The sequence below is a fragment of the Neomonachus schauinslandi genome, chromosome 2 (genome assembly GCF_002201575.2).
Source record: "Neomonachus schauinslandi chromosome 2, ASM220157v2, whole genome shotgun sequence".
In the NCBI taxonomy this organism is placed as follows: domain Eukaryota; kingdom Metazoa; phylum Chordata; class Mammalia; order Carnivora; family Phocidae; genus Neomonachus; species Neomonachus schauinslandi.
The window spans coordinates 55551489-55571114 of NC_058404.1; the positions used below are offsets into that span (position 1 = coordinate 55551489).

The 19626-nt window shown below is 41.1% G+C and overlaps 1 protein-coding gene across 1 annotated transcript in view; it reads right to left on the bottom strand.

Moving 5' to 3' along the window:
- Positions 1-19626, bottom strand: part of GALNTL6 (polypeptide N-acetylgalactosaminyltransferase like 6) — a 1195338-nt gene that overhangs the window by 52771 nt on the left and 1122941 nt on the right. The window contains exon 10 of the mRNA XM_021698835.1: positions 15791-16012. Coding sequence (XP_021554510.1) covers positions 15791-16012 — 222 coding nt within the window. The remainder of the gene's footprint in view (positions 1-15790; positions 16013-19626) is intronic.

The following is a 19626-nucleotide window of genomic DNA, read 5'->3' on the forward strand; positions in this document are numbered from 1 at the left end:
TGAAAGGGAATTAAATGTAGTTTCTCTTTTTGACATGGAGTACTTTATTTCTTTATTTTTTAAAGATTTATTTATTTACTTTAGAGAGAGAGAGAAAGAGAGAACGCTCACCCAAGCAGGGTTAGGGGCATAAGGAGAGGGAGAGAGACTCCTCAAGCAGACTCCCCACTGAGAAAGGAGCCCCATGCCGGGCTCCATCCCAGGACCCTGAAATCATGACCTGAGACTAAATCGAGAGTCAGTCAACTAACCGACTGAGACACCCAGGCGCCCCTCGATATGGAGTATTTTAAATTCTAATTATCAATAACTATAGCAGACACAGAATTATGTCTTTGGGTAATTCGGCCTTCATCTGGCTTTGAGATGTCTGGAGCCAGTTAACAACAACAACAAAAGCTCCAGTTACTGTTAGCTGTTGATTTAAATGTGCAAGTTACTGCTAGTACCCCTACCACCACTCTTAGGAGTAACCCTCCTGCAGTACAAACAAGTGACTTCTGTTGATTACTTGCCATGTGCCAGACATTAAGGTAAGAGCTTTACATGAATCATGACAGGGAATCTTCAACAAACTTTATAATGTAGGGACTATCACCCTCATTTTACTACTGAGCAAACAGAGATTAAAAAACTTTCCTGGGGCGCCTGGGTGGCTCAGTCGGTTGAGCGACTGCCTTCGGCTCAGGTCATGATCCTGGAGTCCCGGGATCGAGTCCCGCATCGGGCTCGCTGCTCGGCGGGGAGCCTGCTTCTCCCTCCGACCCTCCCCCCTCTCATGTGCTCTCTCTCATTCTCTCTCTTTCAAATAAATAAATAAAAAAATCTTTAAAAAAAACTTTCCTGATTCTGACATATCCAGTAAATATTGGAGCTGGGATTCGAACAGAGGTGTCTGGGAATTCAGAAGAACTTAGGATGTGCGCTAACCTATAAGGGACTGAGAACAACCATCATCTCCTATTTGACCTTGTGCTTGCCTCAACATTGCCCATTGGGCCTTCGTGCAGGAGAGTGAGCTCACCTTGAGTCTGTGGAATTGAGTACTTTATTCATTTTCTTAAATTTTAATTTGGATGTTTTTGCAATGTGGCATCTTATACGCTCCTTTTTATGCACTTATATCAGGAACCCTATTAATGTGAGGGGAGGAACTGTAGATTTGCTCTTTTGGGGAGATGCACAGGCTAGTCCCTGGGAGTATAGAAGAACACCAAGGCTGCCGTGTTATGGTTGTGGAGACATGGGCTCACCATCAGAAGTCGTTGTGCCATGGAAGAAGCTTTCAAGAACTCTAGGATTTCATAGGTATGTTGTGAGTGAGGTGTCTCTCCTTCAAAATAATGAAAGCAGCTTGCTCTTATTATAGCTCACTAGTCCCTAAGCCACATGAGAACAAAAACTATGTCTCGTGTACTCACCGTTCGTCCTTTGTGACAAGTACAGTGCCTGGTCCACTAATACTTGCTGAATGAGAAAAGATGAATAAGAATGAAGAGTTGACAGGTCAGATGACAGCTATGTAAAGTCAACAGAAGGAGACAGGATGGGCAGCAAAACTCTACAATGACCCACTCCATGGAGCAGCATAAAAAAAAAAAAAAGATGTGTTGATTAGAAGGGGTTGTCAGTAATGGAAGGACAGAAAAGGCAACTAAGAAATGAGTGTGGGACATGCCATCCAAATGCTGCCCGGAGTAACCACCTACGTCTGGGTAAAATTCCCAGTCTCAATGGTGGGCGTGTCCTTAGGATGGAGCTGAAGGTGGGAGTTTGTAGCCAACAGACTTCAAGTGTTATTCTTTCTGGCAAACCAAGCCCACTGGCATCCCTGATGCCCTTAAATAGTCTCTTTGTCTTTTTTGTGATTGCATGTTCATCAAACAAATTTCTGACTCCCACGAAGTCTGCTTAGCTGGAGAGAATGTGCTGACAATATGGATTTTACATTTTTCTGTTCCCCTGGACAGCGATTTATTGTGCAGAATCAATAGAGGGATTCTCAATGAGCACTGGGCGCATTCTGAGGCCCAAAGTACTGGTTTTATTCACCGGTGGATTTCTGAGCTTTGTGACAGTGGTAGTTTTCATGGACAATTAATAGCGGACATCCCAGTATTGTTCTCAGCCCCTGTGCATTTTGGCTGGGGGGAGTCAGTCTCTGGGGATCTGATCACTGTGAGCACCGAAAAAGAGTCAGTTTCCGGATCTTCAAAGAGGGGTGTCAGTTTCATTCACCCAGGCCTTTCCTCAGGCTGGTGCCTCTTACACCTTTCCACACAGACCAGGCTGATAATGAGAAAATGTGTATCTGGCAGGTCAGCAATCTTGGGTTAAAGTACATTTTCTTGAAATACTCCATTTTTAAAAAATGTTGCGTATTGTACATTCTACTCTGTAACATACCCATTCCATTTCATTGTTATCTTCCTATTAACCTTTAAGTAAAGTCGATGCTCTTGGGAAGATAGGAGTTTCCCGTGGCTCCCGGTGCTCCTGGGCTCAGGCTGAGCACTCCCTCAGGGCATGCTTTGTACATTTGAGGAGCTCTGCCTTAGACACCTGCTTAACATTTGCAGTTCTGTGGCTTCTGTGTCTTAAGACTTTTTAGTTCTATCATCCTTGGCTATTTTACTTCCTCTAAATAGGATTATTTCTTTATGCCAGAAATTGAACTGATTTTTTGTTAACCCAGATTGCTACATAGCAATTTTGGCTGTGGTAACTAGCATCTCTTATGACCGTGGTTTAATGGTGTCTCTTTTCCATTCTCTTTTTAAAAAAAATACCAGTGTGGACTCTATTGCTATCCAGTTAAATGAATAATTGGACTATATGTTTCATGTACATTTGGAGGATTAACCCAATTAGAGTAAGCATTTTGAAAACATAAACCATTCTATAAATTTTACTAATCATAGTACGATTTCAACAGTTCATTTTATTTTGCTGGTGAGAAAGAAGAAAGCTCTCTAGACAATTAACCAGGGCTCTAACCTTTAGAAATGAGAGAGAGAAAGGAGGGGGAAAGAGAGAAAGAGAGAGAGAGGTATTCTGGCAGACAAAATGGTGCCATCTGCTCATATTTTATACAGCATTTTGTCTCATGTTATTCCACACTGGCTCTAAGAAAGAGCTAATAAATATTCTAAGTATAAAATTGGAGTAAAATATTATATTATTGAGGCATTATGCCATTCAAAACATGATAAGATCTGAGGATGTGTTTCTATATAATGATTTTAGCTCTAGGGTACAAGTAAAGTAAAAATGCTGTTGTCTAGCTATGCTCACAACATCACCAAAATGCATGCTTCTGCTTTCTCTTTCCCTATTGTTATGTTCCCACATACCTTCCAAAGCAACGCATTCGAAAATACTCTTTATTATGAAGATTTCTATGCACCCGATTCTTGAAAATCATCAGCATTTTGCCATGCTTGTTCATCTATTCACTTCCCAATAGACTTCTTTTTTTGCCGGATAATTTTAAAGAAAATCCCACACATCCTGTCATTTCACCCCTAAGTACTTCAGTAAGCTTCTCCAGGAGAGAGAGAGAGAGAGAGAGAGAGAGAGAGAAAGGGAGAAAAAAAAAAAAAGCGAGGGAACTAGAGAGAGAGCTGGGGAGGGAGAGGAAGAGAGCGCGGGGGGAGAGAAAGAGAATTTTCTCATATATCCACAAATTAACATGAATTACTTAGTAGCTAATACCTAGCCCATACTCAGATTCTTCTGATTATCTAAAAATGTCTCTTTTCAGATAGTTTATTCTATTCGGGATCCAAACCAGCTTCATTTCATTGTGTGTGGTTGTGAACTTCATAGAGCCTTGTGACGATCTTGTGATCTAGAATAGTTCTCTTCCTCCTATTCTCTCCCTGTTGTGTACTGATTGAAGAAATCAGGTTCTTAAAGTCTAGATTTAGCTAGAGATATTGTTTAACTTTTTCCTCTACTCTCTGGATTTGCTGTCGACTGAAGTTAGGTTTAAAGGCTTGATTAAACTTGGATTCAGTTTTGTTGTTGCTTTAAAAAAAATTAATTTCAGGGCTTGTTCTTGATTTTCTAGCTTGTCTAAAATGTCTTCACATTGCATCATATCAGAATGTGTGTATGATTCACTTTCAATGATGTTATGATTGATCAGTGGGTTCAGGTGGCAGTAACTTGGTGATTTTATTGTTTTTCATCCCTTTTTCCTCTGATGGTTTTGCCATCCAGTGATGACTATGGTCTGAATCAGTTATTGCATTAGGGTTTGCAAAATGTTGATTTTTCTAATTCTATCTTTCTGTTTGAGTTTATTATGTGAGAATCTGTAGGAAAAAAACTGAGCCACTAGGGTTCTTTGGACACCTTGAAATATATATTATACCAGAAACACATGAAAGATCCTTAATTATTGCCCTTTAAAATGTCAATTTTCAAAGTAATGATTTGGTGTCCTAACAACTGCCAATGATGACTAGTGACTTTTATTTTGTTTCTCCTTCTCTCTTCTCTCCAGCTTTTAAAGCATCATTATGGGGGCGCCTGGGTGGCTCAGTCTGTTAAGCGTCCGACTCTTAATTTCAGCTCATATCCTGATCTCAAGGTCGTGAGATCGAGCTCTGTGTTGGGCTCTGTGCTAGGCATGGAGCCTGCTTAAGATTCTCTCTGCCCCTCCTCCCTGCCCCCCCACCCCGCAACTTCCTCTCTCTTAAAAAAAAAAATAAATAAGGCATCATTATGAATTTATAGCTTTTTAAATATTTAGTATAATTTAACTAATTGGGTAATTTTTTTTTTTTAAGATTATTTATTTATTTATTTGTCAGAGAGAGAGAGAGAGGAGAGACAAGCAGGGGGAGTGGGAGAGGGAGAAGCAGGCTTCCCGCGGAGCAGGGAGCCGGATGCGGGGCTCGATCCCAGGACCCCAGATCATGACCCCAGCCGAAGGCAGACGCTCAACGACTGAGCCACCCAGGCGCCACCCCCCCCCTTTTTTTTTGATGTTCATATTGTTCCATCTATAGAAAGTGGAACCTCTTCTGGCTAACTCCTGTGTCCTATTGATATGACCATATCAGCTTTTGATAGCTTTCTTACTCTCCTTGCGTTTTGGAGCAACAAATATCCCAGCATATTTTTCTACATTTCCTGCCCCACAACTGGACTCAGCCGTTTCTTCAAGTATCCTTAGTTCCATTTAGTGGAGAATCTTCTATAGAGACCATGAGGAGCGTTAGATGTTCTCACTGAGATGGGATTTGAATTGTTTCTAGGCCTTTCCAGCGGATAGAGCTAGAAAATTTGTATTTTTAAAAAGTGAGGGGAAAAAAAGGCATATATTCATATTGACATTTCCAATTCAAATTTGAGATCATAGCATGTTTATTTTGTTGATTTTTATATTTGGATCTCTTCTTATATCTGGATCTCTGCTGCAAACTTTGTGTTTTTTGGGGGTTCCTGGGTGGCTCAGTCAGTTAAAAGAGGCTGGCTCTTAGTTTCGGCTTGGGTCATGATCTCTGGGTCCTGGGATTGAGCCCTGTGATGGGCTCCACTCTCAGTGGGGAGTCTGCTTGAGATTCTCTCTCTCCCTTTCCCTCTATCCCTCCCCCACTCACACTCTCTCTAAAATAAATAAATAAATTGTAAAAAAAAAAAACCCTTGTGTTTTTTAACAATACTTTTAAATTTGTGCACTTGAAAAGAAGGTAAATTAAAAAATGGTCCAGAGTTAAACAGATCTATAGATTTATATAATTAATTACATAGTTTAGATTATATAGATCCTTATTAATTTTGGCCCACCTATTACAGAGTTAAGCTGTCCTATTATTGGTGTGTTTCTGTCTGTTTCTCCTTGCATTTCCAGCAGTTTCTACCTTATAAAATTGTTTTTCTATAGATTGTAGTCTCTGGTATTATAATATCTTTTTTGGCCTCTTCACTTTCTAGTTTTTTTCTCCCCTGTCCTACCTTGGTTCATATTAAAATTCCAACTTCTGCTTCCTTGTAACTTGAATTTGTCTGGTATTTCTATTGTATTCTTTAATCTCTAATCATTCTGTATCATTTTGGTTTGGGTATGTCTCAGCAGACAGATTTGCTTTAATGGTCAATACAGATTTTTTTCTTTTAGTATATTTCTTTATACTAATTACATATTTGTGACAGTTCTGACATACTGATTTATTATGTATTTACTGTACATAATCACTATGTGATCCATTTTCTTTTCTCTTTGTAGTCTTTGGTTTTTAATATGGTCTGTATTTTTTGTTCTACTATTTCCTTTACACTAATATTATCTATAATATCTGATGATTCCTCTTTCTTTAAGAAAATGCCTAATTTTTTTCTAAACAATACTGGTTAGTTATAATCTTTTCTCCTTTTCTTCCCTCTTCTTCAGTGTATAAACATAGGTGATATTCTTTTAACTCTAGTTAATGCCTTTGGAACAATCAGTGACCTCATTCTGCTTCCACTTACTTTCTCTATTTGTTAGTTGTAGTATTTCTGCATTGTCAGAGCATATAAAATTTGCATATTCTTCTATTCTTAATAACAGTCTCTACCAGACCTTAGGCCAACCTTCTCTTGACATCTCTTGGGTTTCTTTCTTTCTTTAATACTTTTTTTTTTGTTGAGAGAGAGAGAACATTCATGTGTGGGGCAGTGGTGGGGGGGTTGGGGGGGTGGGCAGAGGCAGAGGGAGAGAGAGACCCTGGGATCAATACCTGAGCCAAAATCAAGATTTGGTCACTTAACTGACTGAGCCACCCAGGAGCCCTTGCTTTTCTGATGCTCATTCTCTAGTATGTTTCTCAGAAAAACTCTTGGGAAAAATAATCCATGAGTTCTTCAATATTTATAACAGTTTTTTGATGAGCTCCATACTTGAGGCATAGTTTGGATATAAAGTCTTTGGCTCTGGGGCACCTGGGTAGCTCAGTTGGTTAAGCGTCTGCCTTCGGCTTAGGTCATGATCTCAGGGTCCTGGGATTGAGCCATGTGGGAGCTCCACGTTCAGTGGGGAGTCTACTTCTCTCTCTCCCTCTGCCCACCCCCACCCACTCATGCTCTTTCTCTCTTTCTCTCAAATAAATAAATAAAATCTTAAAAAAAATCTTTGGATCATATTTTATTTTCTGGAGCATCTTTACAATGTTGTTCATTGTTTTCTGGTACAAAATATTTGTACTTCTAAGTTTTACTTAGTTTTTTTTTGCTTAGATGCATAAAATTGCTTTTTTATTTAAAAAAATACAATGACTTTACTAGAAATGTTTCAGTATTGAGAAATTGAATTTTTCAAATATAGTCTTTTAATATGTAGGTTCAAATATTTTATTTTATGAAGATTTTCTTGAGTTACAGTTTTATGTATTTGTTGTCTTTCACTCTGGGAGGAGCTTTCTTTTTGCGAATTCGTGTTAAATCTCCTTTGCATCTTTGTTGTTCCAGGTCTTTGGTAGAGTCCTTTTGTTTCTTTTCTCTCCTTCCACTTTGTTAATTTCATTCTCCTCTCTTCTAGCCTCAGTTTCTCTTACTGTGCTTTCCATGGGCTCTACTTGGTGCTCTGTTCCTCCCAATGTACCCTTCATTTCTGAAATCCTCTGTCTTTCTTTTCTTTTCATTCCTGAGTTTTCAACTCGCTTTTCACATCATCATGCCTCCTTTCCTTCTGGCCATATCCTTTCTGAGCTGTTCTAATTCTGATGTGGATGGTTCCTTCAAACTTTGGTTGTTTTTAGGATTCTTTTAGCTCATTTTGAAATCTTATGTTGCATTTTTCCTCGTCTTTGTGGCCACATTTGTAGTATGTTTTCATTCTCTGTTGGAACTTTATTGGGCTCATTTTTATCTCTATCCCTGTCGAATATCTCTGTATGAGGTTTTATTGTAATCTGCTTTTATTTTCCATCTATAAATAAACTGGTTTTCTTGGGCTAGTAGAGGAAAGTTCCTCTGTAGGGCTCTTTTCTCTTTGTTATTGTGATGTATTACAAACTATAGCCTCTCTGTCTCTCAGAGCTAAGTCAGATTTACAACAGCTTCCTGCCTGTGATTCTGTTGTCTAGAGTTCCAAGGGTCTTTCATTGCAAAGCAGTCTTGTCCCCTTTAAGTGTGTTTGTTTTTCGGTGCTTTCTGAGATCTACCTCAGACACTTCTTCTCTCTTGTCAGAAGCTTTTGTCTCCTGGCTTCCACAGTGTTTCAATTTGGATTTGACCACCAGCAGGTTTTATCTTTATTCTTTCTTCTTCTTCTTCTTTTTTTTTTTTTCCTATGAGGGCAGGTGTGGGCAACAGAAAGGAAAAGAATGAGTCTCCATCTTTCCAAAAGAGTATTTTGGAGCGTTTCTGAGATAGGTGTGGGCTTCAGCATAGCTGACATTCCCATGGCCCCTTTCTGGTTTCCTATCGTCTTTTTGTGCTTGTCCCCAGCTTGGAGACTGTGAGAATGTCTGAATTTTACTGGTCATTTGCAGAGTTGATTGCTTTAGTTCCTGTTCTGAAAAGATCGTCTTTTTCTGGGAGTGAATATTTGTTGATTTCTAATTTGCAGCTTCTAGAACTTGTCAGTACTGCCTTTTTTTCTTTATTACCGACTCCACACCTCTGCCAATCCCACACAAAACCTGCTGCTGTCTGGTGCTTAGGTTAAACTAACCCATATTCTGCAGTTCCTTGTTACCAGTTCTATGTAAGGTTATAGCCATGTTGTGTGTTTTTTCTTTGCCATCCTAAATGTTCTGTCTGGCTTTTGTGATAAAATAAAATAAAATAAATAAAATCATGCTGCTGCTGTGTTTTTAGCATTGGAAATCTCAGTATATCTTACAGCAAGAATATTGTAGAAAATTTAGCTTTTTATTTCTGGCATCACACACACATTCATTATTTCCAATAGAATAGCAGTATTTGAATGTTAGGATCTGGAGCAAAACTGTTTGCTGCAAACTTGTAGGCAATTCTGGCAAAAAAGCATAAGGAAAGAGCCTGGATATATGTAATTAGTTCTGGATGACTTGGGTCTAAAACAAGACTGGAAAAAATTGATTTGTCCTTCCTGTTTTAGGGATTGAGCTGGAAAGTTAAGCTCCTTCTGAAATTACCTTTTTATGTTAGTCTCTCTCCCTAACAGGCCTAAAGAATAGGCCATCTTACCCAGAAATTGATCAACAAATATGCATCATGGGCAAGAGAGGCTCAACAGAAAAAGTTACGCGCATCACTGCAAAAAGGGAAAAATCTGAGGTGAGAGGTGGTTTAGCCAAATATTACAGGGTTGTTGATAAGACAAAAACAGATTTTGGAAATCTAAGCTGGTCAATTCCTGAATCTCAAAATTAACAGGACGAAAGATAACTCAAGTAGATTAAAAAAATGTAAAGAGATAATTGTGAGAAAATAAAACGTGGAGAAAGTATTTGGCTACGGAGGCAGGAGGAAAGCACAGGAGCACTTATCTTGCGACTCCCCAAACCAAGACAGGTTGCTCACAAAATCTAAGACTGACTGATGCCATTTAGGCTGCTAAAAATATTGTGAATGTAAGGGGACTACTTACCTTTTAAGCAGTGTGGTACTTCTCAGAGTCTGGGACAGGGCCAGCCAAGACCTACCGTTAACAGTACATTGTCAGGACACTTGGGAGAATATTGGCTCTTGTTCCTGACTACTGCCTGTCTGCAAATGAAAAAAACCAAATTCCAAGCTCCAGAATGCATTCTGGCATCAGTCTGGATCACTTAGAATTGACCTCCAGTATTTTCCCACTTTTATTCCAAGACCCCAAGAATCTTCCCCATTTTTTGCGGTGCTCATTCTTGCTCCCCACCGGCCTGTAGGTGGTCACTGGATTTTTAAGGCAAGCTGGGGGCTGTTGCCACTGCAGAGGCCACTCTTTGTTCTAAGCCAGCTGTGCACTTGGTTAAAGAATGGGTGGGATGGAGGTCTGCCTCTGTCCGTGCCTGGAAAGATGATATTGAATTTTTTCTCGTTATGCCAATTCCTGAGGCCTGGATTGGAAATCCCGCTGTGATAACTCAGTGAGCCTCAAATTCTATTAATTTGATGTCATTCTTGGAAATAGAAAGGTACCAATCGTCATTGGAAATTAACTAAGATGAATTAATGATTGCCTAACATACGCTTAAAGTTTCGTTTACTCCTGTTGTGTGAGCCCCAAAAGGTATATATTTATGTGTGTAAAACATATATCAATATGAATACATATATTTTAAGGAAGAACAAAATAGATAGAAAAGACAGAACGTTTTGCTTGGTATATTTATATGAGAAAAAAAAAATCTGTTAGCTCTGAAATACCTCTGATTCCATTAGACTTGGGCCAAATTGCCACTGCTGAGATGCTAAGATGTCCAATTTTTTTTTTCTCTTCAAAGATTTTAATTATTGATTTGTCAGAGAGAGAGAGAAAGAGCGTGCACAAGCAGGGGGAGAAGCAGGCTCCCTGCTGAGAAGGACCTCGATGTGGGACTCGATCCCAGGACTCCGGGATCATGACCTGAGCCAAAGGCAGCCACTTAACCAGCTGAGCCACCCAGGTGCCCCACTGAGATGTCCAATTTACTCAGCAGGGAATATGGAACTAAAATCCATTTTATCATGAGACACTTTAAGTTTGCCTTCAACTGTATCCACTGTTGAGAACTCAGAAAACACACAGTAAAATCTGAAAGGATAATGCGATTCTTTATGTGTTCTTACATTTTTCTCAACCTCGTTGTTGAGCTCCAGAGAGATGAATTAGCATAGTGTACCAGCATTGCCTCTGCCTGGGAAAATAAATGACAGATCAAGTCAACTCTAATACACTCAGAGAATGACAAATCATCTCTGAATGACTGCTTAATTTAATGATCTGGTTTAGACAGCAGCTGAATGGCAGGGCCAGTTGCCAAGGGAATGGTGGGACAATCTCTCTTTGCAGCTTTCCCAGTTGCAAGACTGGGTTGCCGGGGAGGGGGATCGGAGGAGGGGGAACCGGCCACAGCTCTGCCAAGGGGAGGCGAGAGAGCCTCCCTCATTGTGCATCAATTGCTGGCTTTGACTTCTGCATTATAATGCGGCAGCATTTACGCAAAATTGGTTTGAAAGAGACACCAACACATCCTCAGATGGGCTTTCAGATAACACACCGCCTAGGGCCAAACTTCCTTTCCTGTAAGCTGATAGGGGGAAATCTGAAAAGCCAGTACACCGTGAGAACATTAGAAGAAAGAGGAAGAAAGCAAGTTAAAAGAAGTCAAGTGCAGCCAAAGCAGAGGAGGAGAACTGGAATTACCGAGGGCGCCCGTCTGTGTGAAGGTTCTACAATTCCCGGTGACATTAATCTTGAGGAAGGAATTTAAATAGCAGCCGAAGGAGTTCGGCGCTGAGATGAATTTTTAAAATAAAGATTTAAAAAAAGTTTTGCACCACTGCAGGAAGACAGACGGATGCGCCAAGATTGGCACATTGAAGGCAGAAAGCAGACACATCTCAAAAGAATCTCTGGCGCCGGTAGGGAAAGACACGTTTGTCTATTTTATATCTTTTGTTCTCTCTTACACATGATGTTTGGGATTCTGCAGAACTCTTCTTTATGGACACTAAAGGAATACTATAAATGTCTTTAACAAATTCATGAATTCGAAGGAGGGGAAGGGGTAAGAAGGAGAAAAATAATAGGAAATTCGGCTTCTTTCATTTAGTATCTTGACACAAAAAAAGGCACTCCATATGTGCTTGGTTTAAGAATAGTTTTCCACTTTAAACTTGTTCTTACCCTATCCAACACAGCAGCATGGAAAAGCACATTGCTTCTACTTGAATCGCACAAAGGGATATTCGACTCAGTACATGGCTCAAAATCCTATTTCTTTCTCCTGGGCCCCATGCCACCCACTGTTCCCCACCCATTCTACCTACTCCCAGAGGCTGATCCACCCAGTGCCCACCACCGGCAGGAGGCAGTGACTTCTTCTCTGGAAAGCACTTCTCTATCACATGTGACTTTAATCTCTTCTTGCCTTTAAGTAGGAAGCTGGCAGGGAGAGTTTGGAAATTGCCAGAACAGAGGATTCTCACTTTTGGATTTTTCCCTTCTTCTCCGGAGGGTATCAGAAGAGAATACTGAATATCTTGCTTGACTATCATGTGGACCATAGACCTGAGAGTCCATCATGATCGGTTACCTGAGATTCCCACCTCAAACTCTTCCTGGCCGAGCTTTCCAAAGTGGCAGATGATGTGTGGCCAACAAGGGAGGGCACGGAGACTCTTCTCCTGTGTGGTGGAGCGGAGTAAGAGCGTAGTGTGCTCTGTGGAGGCTCAGGGCAGAGCAGTGAGCGACAAGGGGAACAACAGGGAGCCCAAATCCTCCATTCATTCATCATTCATTCCTTCGGTGAATATGTATGGCACACGTACTACATGCCAAACACTTTTTTTAGCTGCTGAAGAGCATGAGTAACTCCACAATTCAACAAAATCTCTGTGTCATGACTCTTCCTTTCTAGTGTGGGACATAGCTGAGAAACATGATAAATAAATGCATTATGTAACTGTAATATAGTGAGAATAAGCTGAAGGGAGGGAGGGCAGAAGCAGAGAAAGGAGTTAGGAGACAAATGCAATAATCCATCCGAACTTGTCAGGGAAATGAGTAGCAGTTTAGTGGCTATTTATGGCCTGTAACTTATCCTTTACAAGGTGGGTTCTAACAACCAGCGCCAAAAATTGCCTAAGCACTTCCTTGTTTACCCAGAATCAGGCTGACACAGAACAGCAGGTGGGAACCGTTCCAAGTACAAGTGCATAAAACAGCCAGTTACCCTGCTTTTGGCACAGATCTCCCATAAAGGATTCTTGTGTTTACATTGCTGGAGGTTTGTGGTTCTTTTCTAGAACCGCTTTCAAAGAGCCACACGGGCTGCATTTCCCTTTTCACTGTCTTACAAAAACAGCCATTGACCTTTTACGTTTGTCCAGGAGCTTTGCCCATTCTAACAATTAATTTAAAGTTTATAGGAAATTAAACAACCCTCTCATATACTGGATTGGATCCTGGAACAGAAAAGGGGCATGAGTGAATAAAACTGGTGAAATCTGGATAAAGTCTGTAGTTTAGTTAATAGTATCGTACTGATGTTAATTACTTAGTTTGAACGCGCTGTGGCTAATGTGGCAAACATTCAGAGGTTAACACTGGAAGAACTGGGGTGAAGACTATCTGTGAACTTTGGGTACCACCTTTGCAACTCTTCTGCAAATTTAAAATTATTCCAAAATAAAAAAAATATTTTAAAAAAAGGCCCCTCAAAGGGAAAAGAAAAACATAAGAGTGATCACTTCAAAAGAGCTATTTTCAGAGGTAAAATGATGCATAGATATATTCTGCACATTTAGCCATTTTTATCCACTGTTAAGAAGTAGGTTGCTATTACCTCATAGATAGTTAGAAATAGTTCTCTTTTTCATGATTTCCTTTAGATGAAGCTGCATTTCAACACTTCTCTTTCCTCCTGCATTAAAAGTACAGGCACTATTTCTACTCTCAGGGATCTACTCTGCTTAGAAAGTAGGTATTTTTCGAAACTATTTACCAGTCCAAACCCTCATCACTTGTTGGTTTCCTTTCTTTTTGCCTTCCTCCAATCTTCCAGGTTTTTATTCTTTCTGTGGACCACACCTTCATTGAACAAATGCAACTGAATGCAACTAGCCCTTGAACTGTAGCCCCACTTTCCTCTTTCCCAAAACCTAAATATGACCTTTTTTTGTTTGATGTGCTGAAGCTTTGGGGAAAGAAATTTGCCATCGTGTTAAAAAAAAAAAATCTGATCTTCTCAATGCCTAATTGTGTAGACCAGAAATGATGAATGCAAGTGTTCCCATGGGCCAGGCAAGCCACATAAACGTGTAAGGCAGTCAAAGGTAATGAATAACAACCTTCTGCCGTAGCCTAGCTGGCCTTCAGATGATTATTCTGATTTTTCTGGGGGAAGTTGTATCTTTTTTAGAACATCAGTGGAAGAAGCTTTGAGTCTGTTTCCAAGCCAGGTGCTTTATAAATACAGGTTATGGTTTAGTCAGGTTCGAAGGGAAAATGTGACCTGCTGCAGCTGAAGTAGTAACCATGTAGGAACCAAAATATATGTTTCCACAGAAAATGGAGAAAAGCTTGATGAGATTTTAACTGGCTGCGGATCACATAGTGATGCTGTAAGGTCTTTGAGAATATTTCTGAGTCACTAAGGCAAGACTGCATTTGAATTACCATAGGAGGCAGATATAACCTGAACCAAAAACACCTTACAAAGGCACTTCCCTGCTTATTGAGCAACAAATTCCTGTGTCCTACCATGCATTAGACTAAGAAAGCTCTTCTTGGGGTCTACTTTACATTTCCACTGCTAGAAATGAAGTCCATGGTAGATAGCTAAAACGAATAGGAGCGGACTAATATGACTAATATTCCAGGGAGGCTTTAATGAAATGTTCAAGACGCAAAGTATCAGATCAGATCCCTAACAGGCTTGAGCAGCCAGTATTAGGACCACGCGCACATTCAAAAACATTTGGCAACGGACCATGCAGTGATGTTCTTGACCTTGACTCTCTCCTTCGTTCCTCGGGTATCCCAGGCACAGGTAGAGAATGACATCTTTTTGGTCCCTCTTGGCGCAACAAGCAGTGCACACGAAACATTTTCCAGGGGGTGCTGGGACTGCCCACCCAAGAACGCTGCTCACTCCTGGCCACTCCTGCCACGCCCTGGGGCAACCTGTATTCAGAGCTCTGCCAAGCCACAGACCAGACAGCGACCAGGCTAATGCATGTTCTCCCCCACACAACAAGACCAAGGATAATGATGAAAAGGCTCCCCCACAAAGCACTATAGTCACCGCCTGGCTTCTGAAAACCTTGAGAATGAGGACGGCACTAGCATCCCGCCCAGCCTGCAATTTCTCCCTCATAGCCTCCTGCTAAAAGCAGATTCAATTGCTAGGATAAATCCACCCTATCCAATTTTAGTCCTTGCTTTAGCATATACTTTTCTATGAGGAGAAGGCTATAGTAATGGGATTGAACGGAACTGCACCCAGCACAATAGTCCTTTCTATGCCAAAAGATAGATATTTTAAATTTGGAAACCGGGGCTATTCAGTTCTTTCCGTTTTACATCACGAAGTGAAATCACAAAGAAGCATTCCGAGGTGGAAAGGTTAGCGCTTATTGAAGCAACCGATGTGGCTCCTGCATGTGCCACAGCTGTGGGTATTTATGGAAATGCATTTCTTCGTGATTCTGCATAGCACCTCCGGCTAAGAAAATAGTCAAGCCGCTCCATCACCTCATCCTTGCATACACCAATAGCAACAAGGCTATGCATGGAGGACGGGGAAGGATTCTTATCATGGAGATCAGGTCACACTTATTGACACGGTAGCATGACAGCTATTTGCATTCTCTGCAAGCTCTTATGGCAATGTCACTAATCTCAAATAAAAATATTTTCTAGGTGTATTAAAAAAAATCCATTTGGGAAGTCAATAGCGGCCCAAGGGTTCTGGGTGGGACTCTCAAGGCTGAGGGCTGAATGCTTCTCCCTGGCAATTTCTAAAAAAATCAACAGTTGGACATTGATTTATCGGAGATGATTTAAGCTAATCTTACTTGGCCGAAGGGCAGAGGAGCTGAGGTTTCGGCAGTCCCTCCCACCACCTGAGCCCGGGAGAGAAGGACGCGCTGAGGTAAGCGCAGGTTCCATGCAGCCTCTCCTCACCTCCCCCCAGGCAGCCGGTGGGGGCTCCACCGGAGGGTAGTACTTAGGCACATCCCAGGCCACTGCCGCCATGAACCATTTGAAGTCCTTGCACTTGAGTTGTTTGCGCAGCTCCTTCTGGGCGGAGATGTCCCCGGTGGAGAGGTGCCTGTATTCCGGGCGCCGCTGGTAAATGTACTCGGCGAATTCATCCATCCAGGTCTCAGCCACCCGCTTCAGGTTCTGTGCAGCAGAAAAGAATGTCATTTATTGACCTAGGCACTCAAAGGGTGATTTTGGTTGCACTAGATTTGGAAAAATACCAGAAGTTCGACAACCGCAGGCCGCGCTGGTTGGAGGCTTTTTAATAAATGGGAGTTTTCGTGACTACAAGGGGGTGCGATATGGTTCGTCTGAGGCCCTGCACACATTTCTGCTTCTGGCATAGGGTTCAACTGCCAGTTCGATAATTAATTAGAGTCAGTAAAATTTCAGCTTACGGTTACATCAACTTTCTCATCCCTCCTGTTATTTCACGATTATAAATTCTTTATTTTTCACGCAGAACTAAAGGAGTTGAAACTGGAGATAATGAAGTCCTTCTTAGGCATCAAATTGCTTAAACCATTTCAAGGAACAGTTAGGATCTTGGAAAGAATGAGGACAAACAAGCTGTTACTCTTCTCTCCCAATTACAGAGACAACCCAGCATTACTAAATTCAAGACCTTATGTTCTGATGATATTTTCTATGTACAATTCTGCTAAGCAGAATTCAGTAATTTACTGCAGAATGAAGCATAATGAAGCGTAATGAAGCACCAACTAGCCGGTCTTCTCTGCAGATGTTTCCATGGGTGAAGGAAGCAGGAGGCTGATGGTAGGGAAATAAGCATGCTCCTTAGGGGCGGGAGACCGTGTGGGCCCCGGGGAGGAAGCTCCGCCCTTTCATCAATTTTGAGATTGAGCAAATAACTCATCCACTCCAGGCCTCAGATTCCTCACCTGGGAAGGTACAGATAGTAATATGTACCTACATCATGGGAGTGGTTGTAGGATTGAGTGAAGTAACATCTATAAAGTGGTTGGGCTCGTACCCAGCACACACTAGGTATTATGGATATTATTATTATTAGCAGAAAGTAATTGGAGGTCCAGTGTTGGGCTTGGCCACAGATGAACTGAATTGTTCCTGTCGTCTTTAGCTGAGATGAGATGTGCTCCGACACCCCTTCAGGCATATATATATATATTTAAAGATTTTATTTATTTAACAGAGAAAGAATGAGAGAGCACAAGCAGGTGGGGTGGCAGGCAGAGGCAGAGGCGGAGGGAGAAACAGACTCCCCGTCGAGCAGGGAGCCCGATGCGGGCCTCGATCCCAGGACTCTGGGATCAAGACCTGAGCCGAAGACAGACGCTTAATGAGTGAGCCACCCAGGCGCCCTGTGTTCAAATGTCTTATTTCAAGTACTCAGTTGCTGTGATATGGACCCTTTCAGTTTCTCATTTGTACTTAGAAGATAAAGTGAGCAGAATGGCTGGAAACTTTAACAAGATCCAGGCATAAGTGACTAAAGGAAAAACTAGTGATATTTAGGAAAATCATTTTCTCTTAAAGATTGTTACAGAATCCTAATTAAGGCCTGGAAATATGCCCAGAGTTCTGCCAGGAGTCAGAATCTCCAGATATCTCAGTCTTGTAAGATTGTACCCTTTTCTTGTTCTGTCCCACCACCTCTACCTCCAGTGTCCCTGATGGGCCTCTCTTCCATCTGAGCTTGTCTCCATGCACCCTTCCCCCTGCCCTTCCACTTGCTTCCACGCACTCCTTGGTTGCTTTTGGTTGCCAGTAGACATGAGGAAGGGCTCAGTTAATACAGCAAGGTGCAGAAAAGAGACAGTGCTACAAAGACTACTCTGATTTCTTGGTTGTCTCCGTGTTCCTTCCTTTCCAAGACTCCTGACATTGGGAGTGTAAGAGTTTTTTTCTGAGGCATTATTGCTTGCCATCGCTGTGCGGCCTAACATCCCAACGGCACCGTCTTGCCCATGACACTTTCCACTTCTCTGACTCCAGTTTACCTCGACAGACGATCAGAGTCAGAACCAACATTGTTTTGTCATATTCTAGCCCTTGCCACATATTCTGAACTGCCTGATTTGTTTGGAGAAAGGCAAGGAAACGGATGATGGTGGAGGCTTCTGCTCTGTGATGGCGCCACGCACTACACACACCTGTAACATTTACGTATGAGTCTTCAACATCATCTCGCCATTGACCTTTCATTCTGATAAATGTTCTGCATGAAATGCTTGGTATTTTTTATCTGTCCTTGGACAGACAATTTTTATGATTAGCAAAAAGATTTAAAGATAGAATGGAAAAAAATTAATCAATAATATTAAAACTTTATTTATATTCAAATTAGATTTTAGGCTGCGGTTCCAACCTTTATCCTAAAATCCAATTATTATATAAAATGGAAATATTTAATTTCCACTACTTTACGCTTCCCTGATAAATGAAAGTGAATAAAGGCAGGGGAATATAAAAAAGCAGAGGCAAAGAGGTAAATTACCCAGGAGTAATGAGAAAATGACTTTATTAAGTAGAGACATGCCTTGAAAATTCTGATAGCTTTGTCACTAAGCTATCTATTTTGACTTGTGTAAATAAGCACTATTAGACTGTACATTCCATGAAGTTACGTATAGATCTGTTTTTTAATTTAAAAACCCAGCACCTTGAATGATTCCAAGCACATGTACGTGCTCATCTGGGCATGCTAACTGCTGAATTAAAAAATATATTATAAAATGAATGTGAACAAATTCATAGTGTGTGCATATATCCAATGGTAAAGGCACTGAAATAGGAACAATTTTTTAAAAAGTGCTGGTGCCAAAGCATAGATATTTGTTGCTTTGGATTTTTTAAAAAAGATTTTACTTATTTGTTTATTTGAGGTGGGGGGGAGGAGCAGAGGGAGAGGGACAAGCAGACTCTACACTGAGCTCAGAGCCCCCGACGCGGGGCTCGATCCCATGACCCCGAGATCACGACCTGAGCTAAAACCAAGAGTCGGACGCTTAACCTGCTGAGCCACCCAGGTGCCCCTGTTGCTTTGGATTTTTGAAATAAAAATAGGAATTATAAAACTCAAAGAGGAGCTGATTAGTTCAGGTGCATTCAACTGGAAATGACTCGAGGTGTCATGATAAATGTTAGCCAGGATAAGCATCATCAGTAAGTAAATGGGGCAGGATACAGCATGCTGGTCAAATTGTCCACAACTTTAGGGAAGCTAACCGGTATGGTTAACCGGGGAACCAGGCTGGTAGCTTTTGCATTATCATGTCCTTTTCGAATCAAAATAAACTTGGTTGCAGGTTAGGTTTGCTGATTTCCCAAACACTCTAAAGGAAGCAGCAGGATCATGAATGTATTCCAGGGATAATGTCAAATCATCCTTTTTTTGGAGCTTTCCAGGAGGTGGGAAAAGAGAAACAGCATGATAATTGCAAAAACTGTAATAGCTAGTTTCCCTCCAGCAATGAGCGTTACATAAACATTTAAAACATAAATACAACATCTTGCCCATTCTCTAATGTTCCCAATGACTCATTAGACCTCCGCCATTACAGACGCTCTGTTCTCTGAATTGAATTTCCTACCAGGAGGAAACTTTCTAAAGAGTCGCTTATTATAGTCAAGGAATAGTCCTCACTCCCAATCAGTGCAGGTGACTGGCCAAATGATACCATTCTGAAGTCATTATTCTGGAAGTAACAATACACTGTGTTCATTTACCACTGCAATTAGTACTTAGTTTTGGGGAAGGCATTGGAACCACA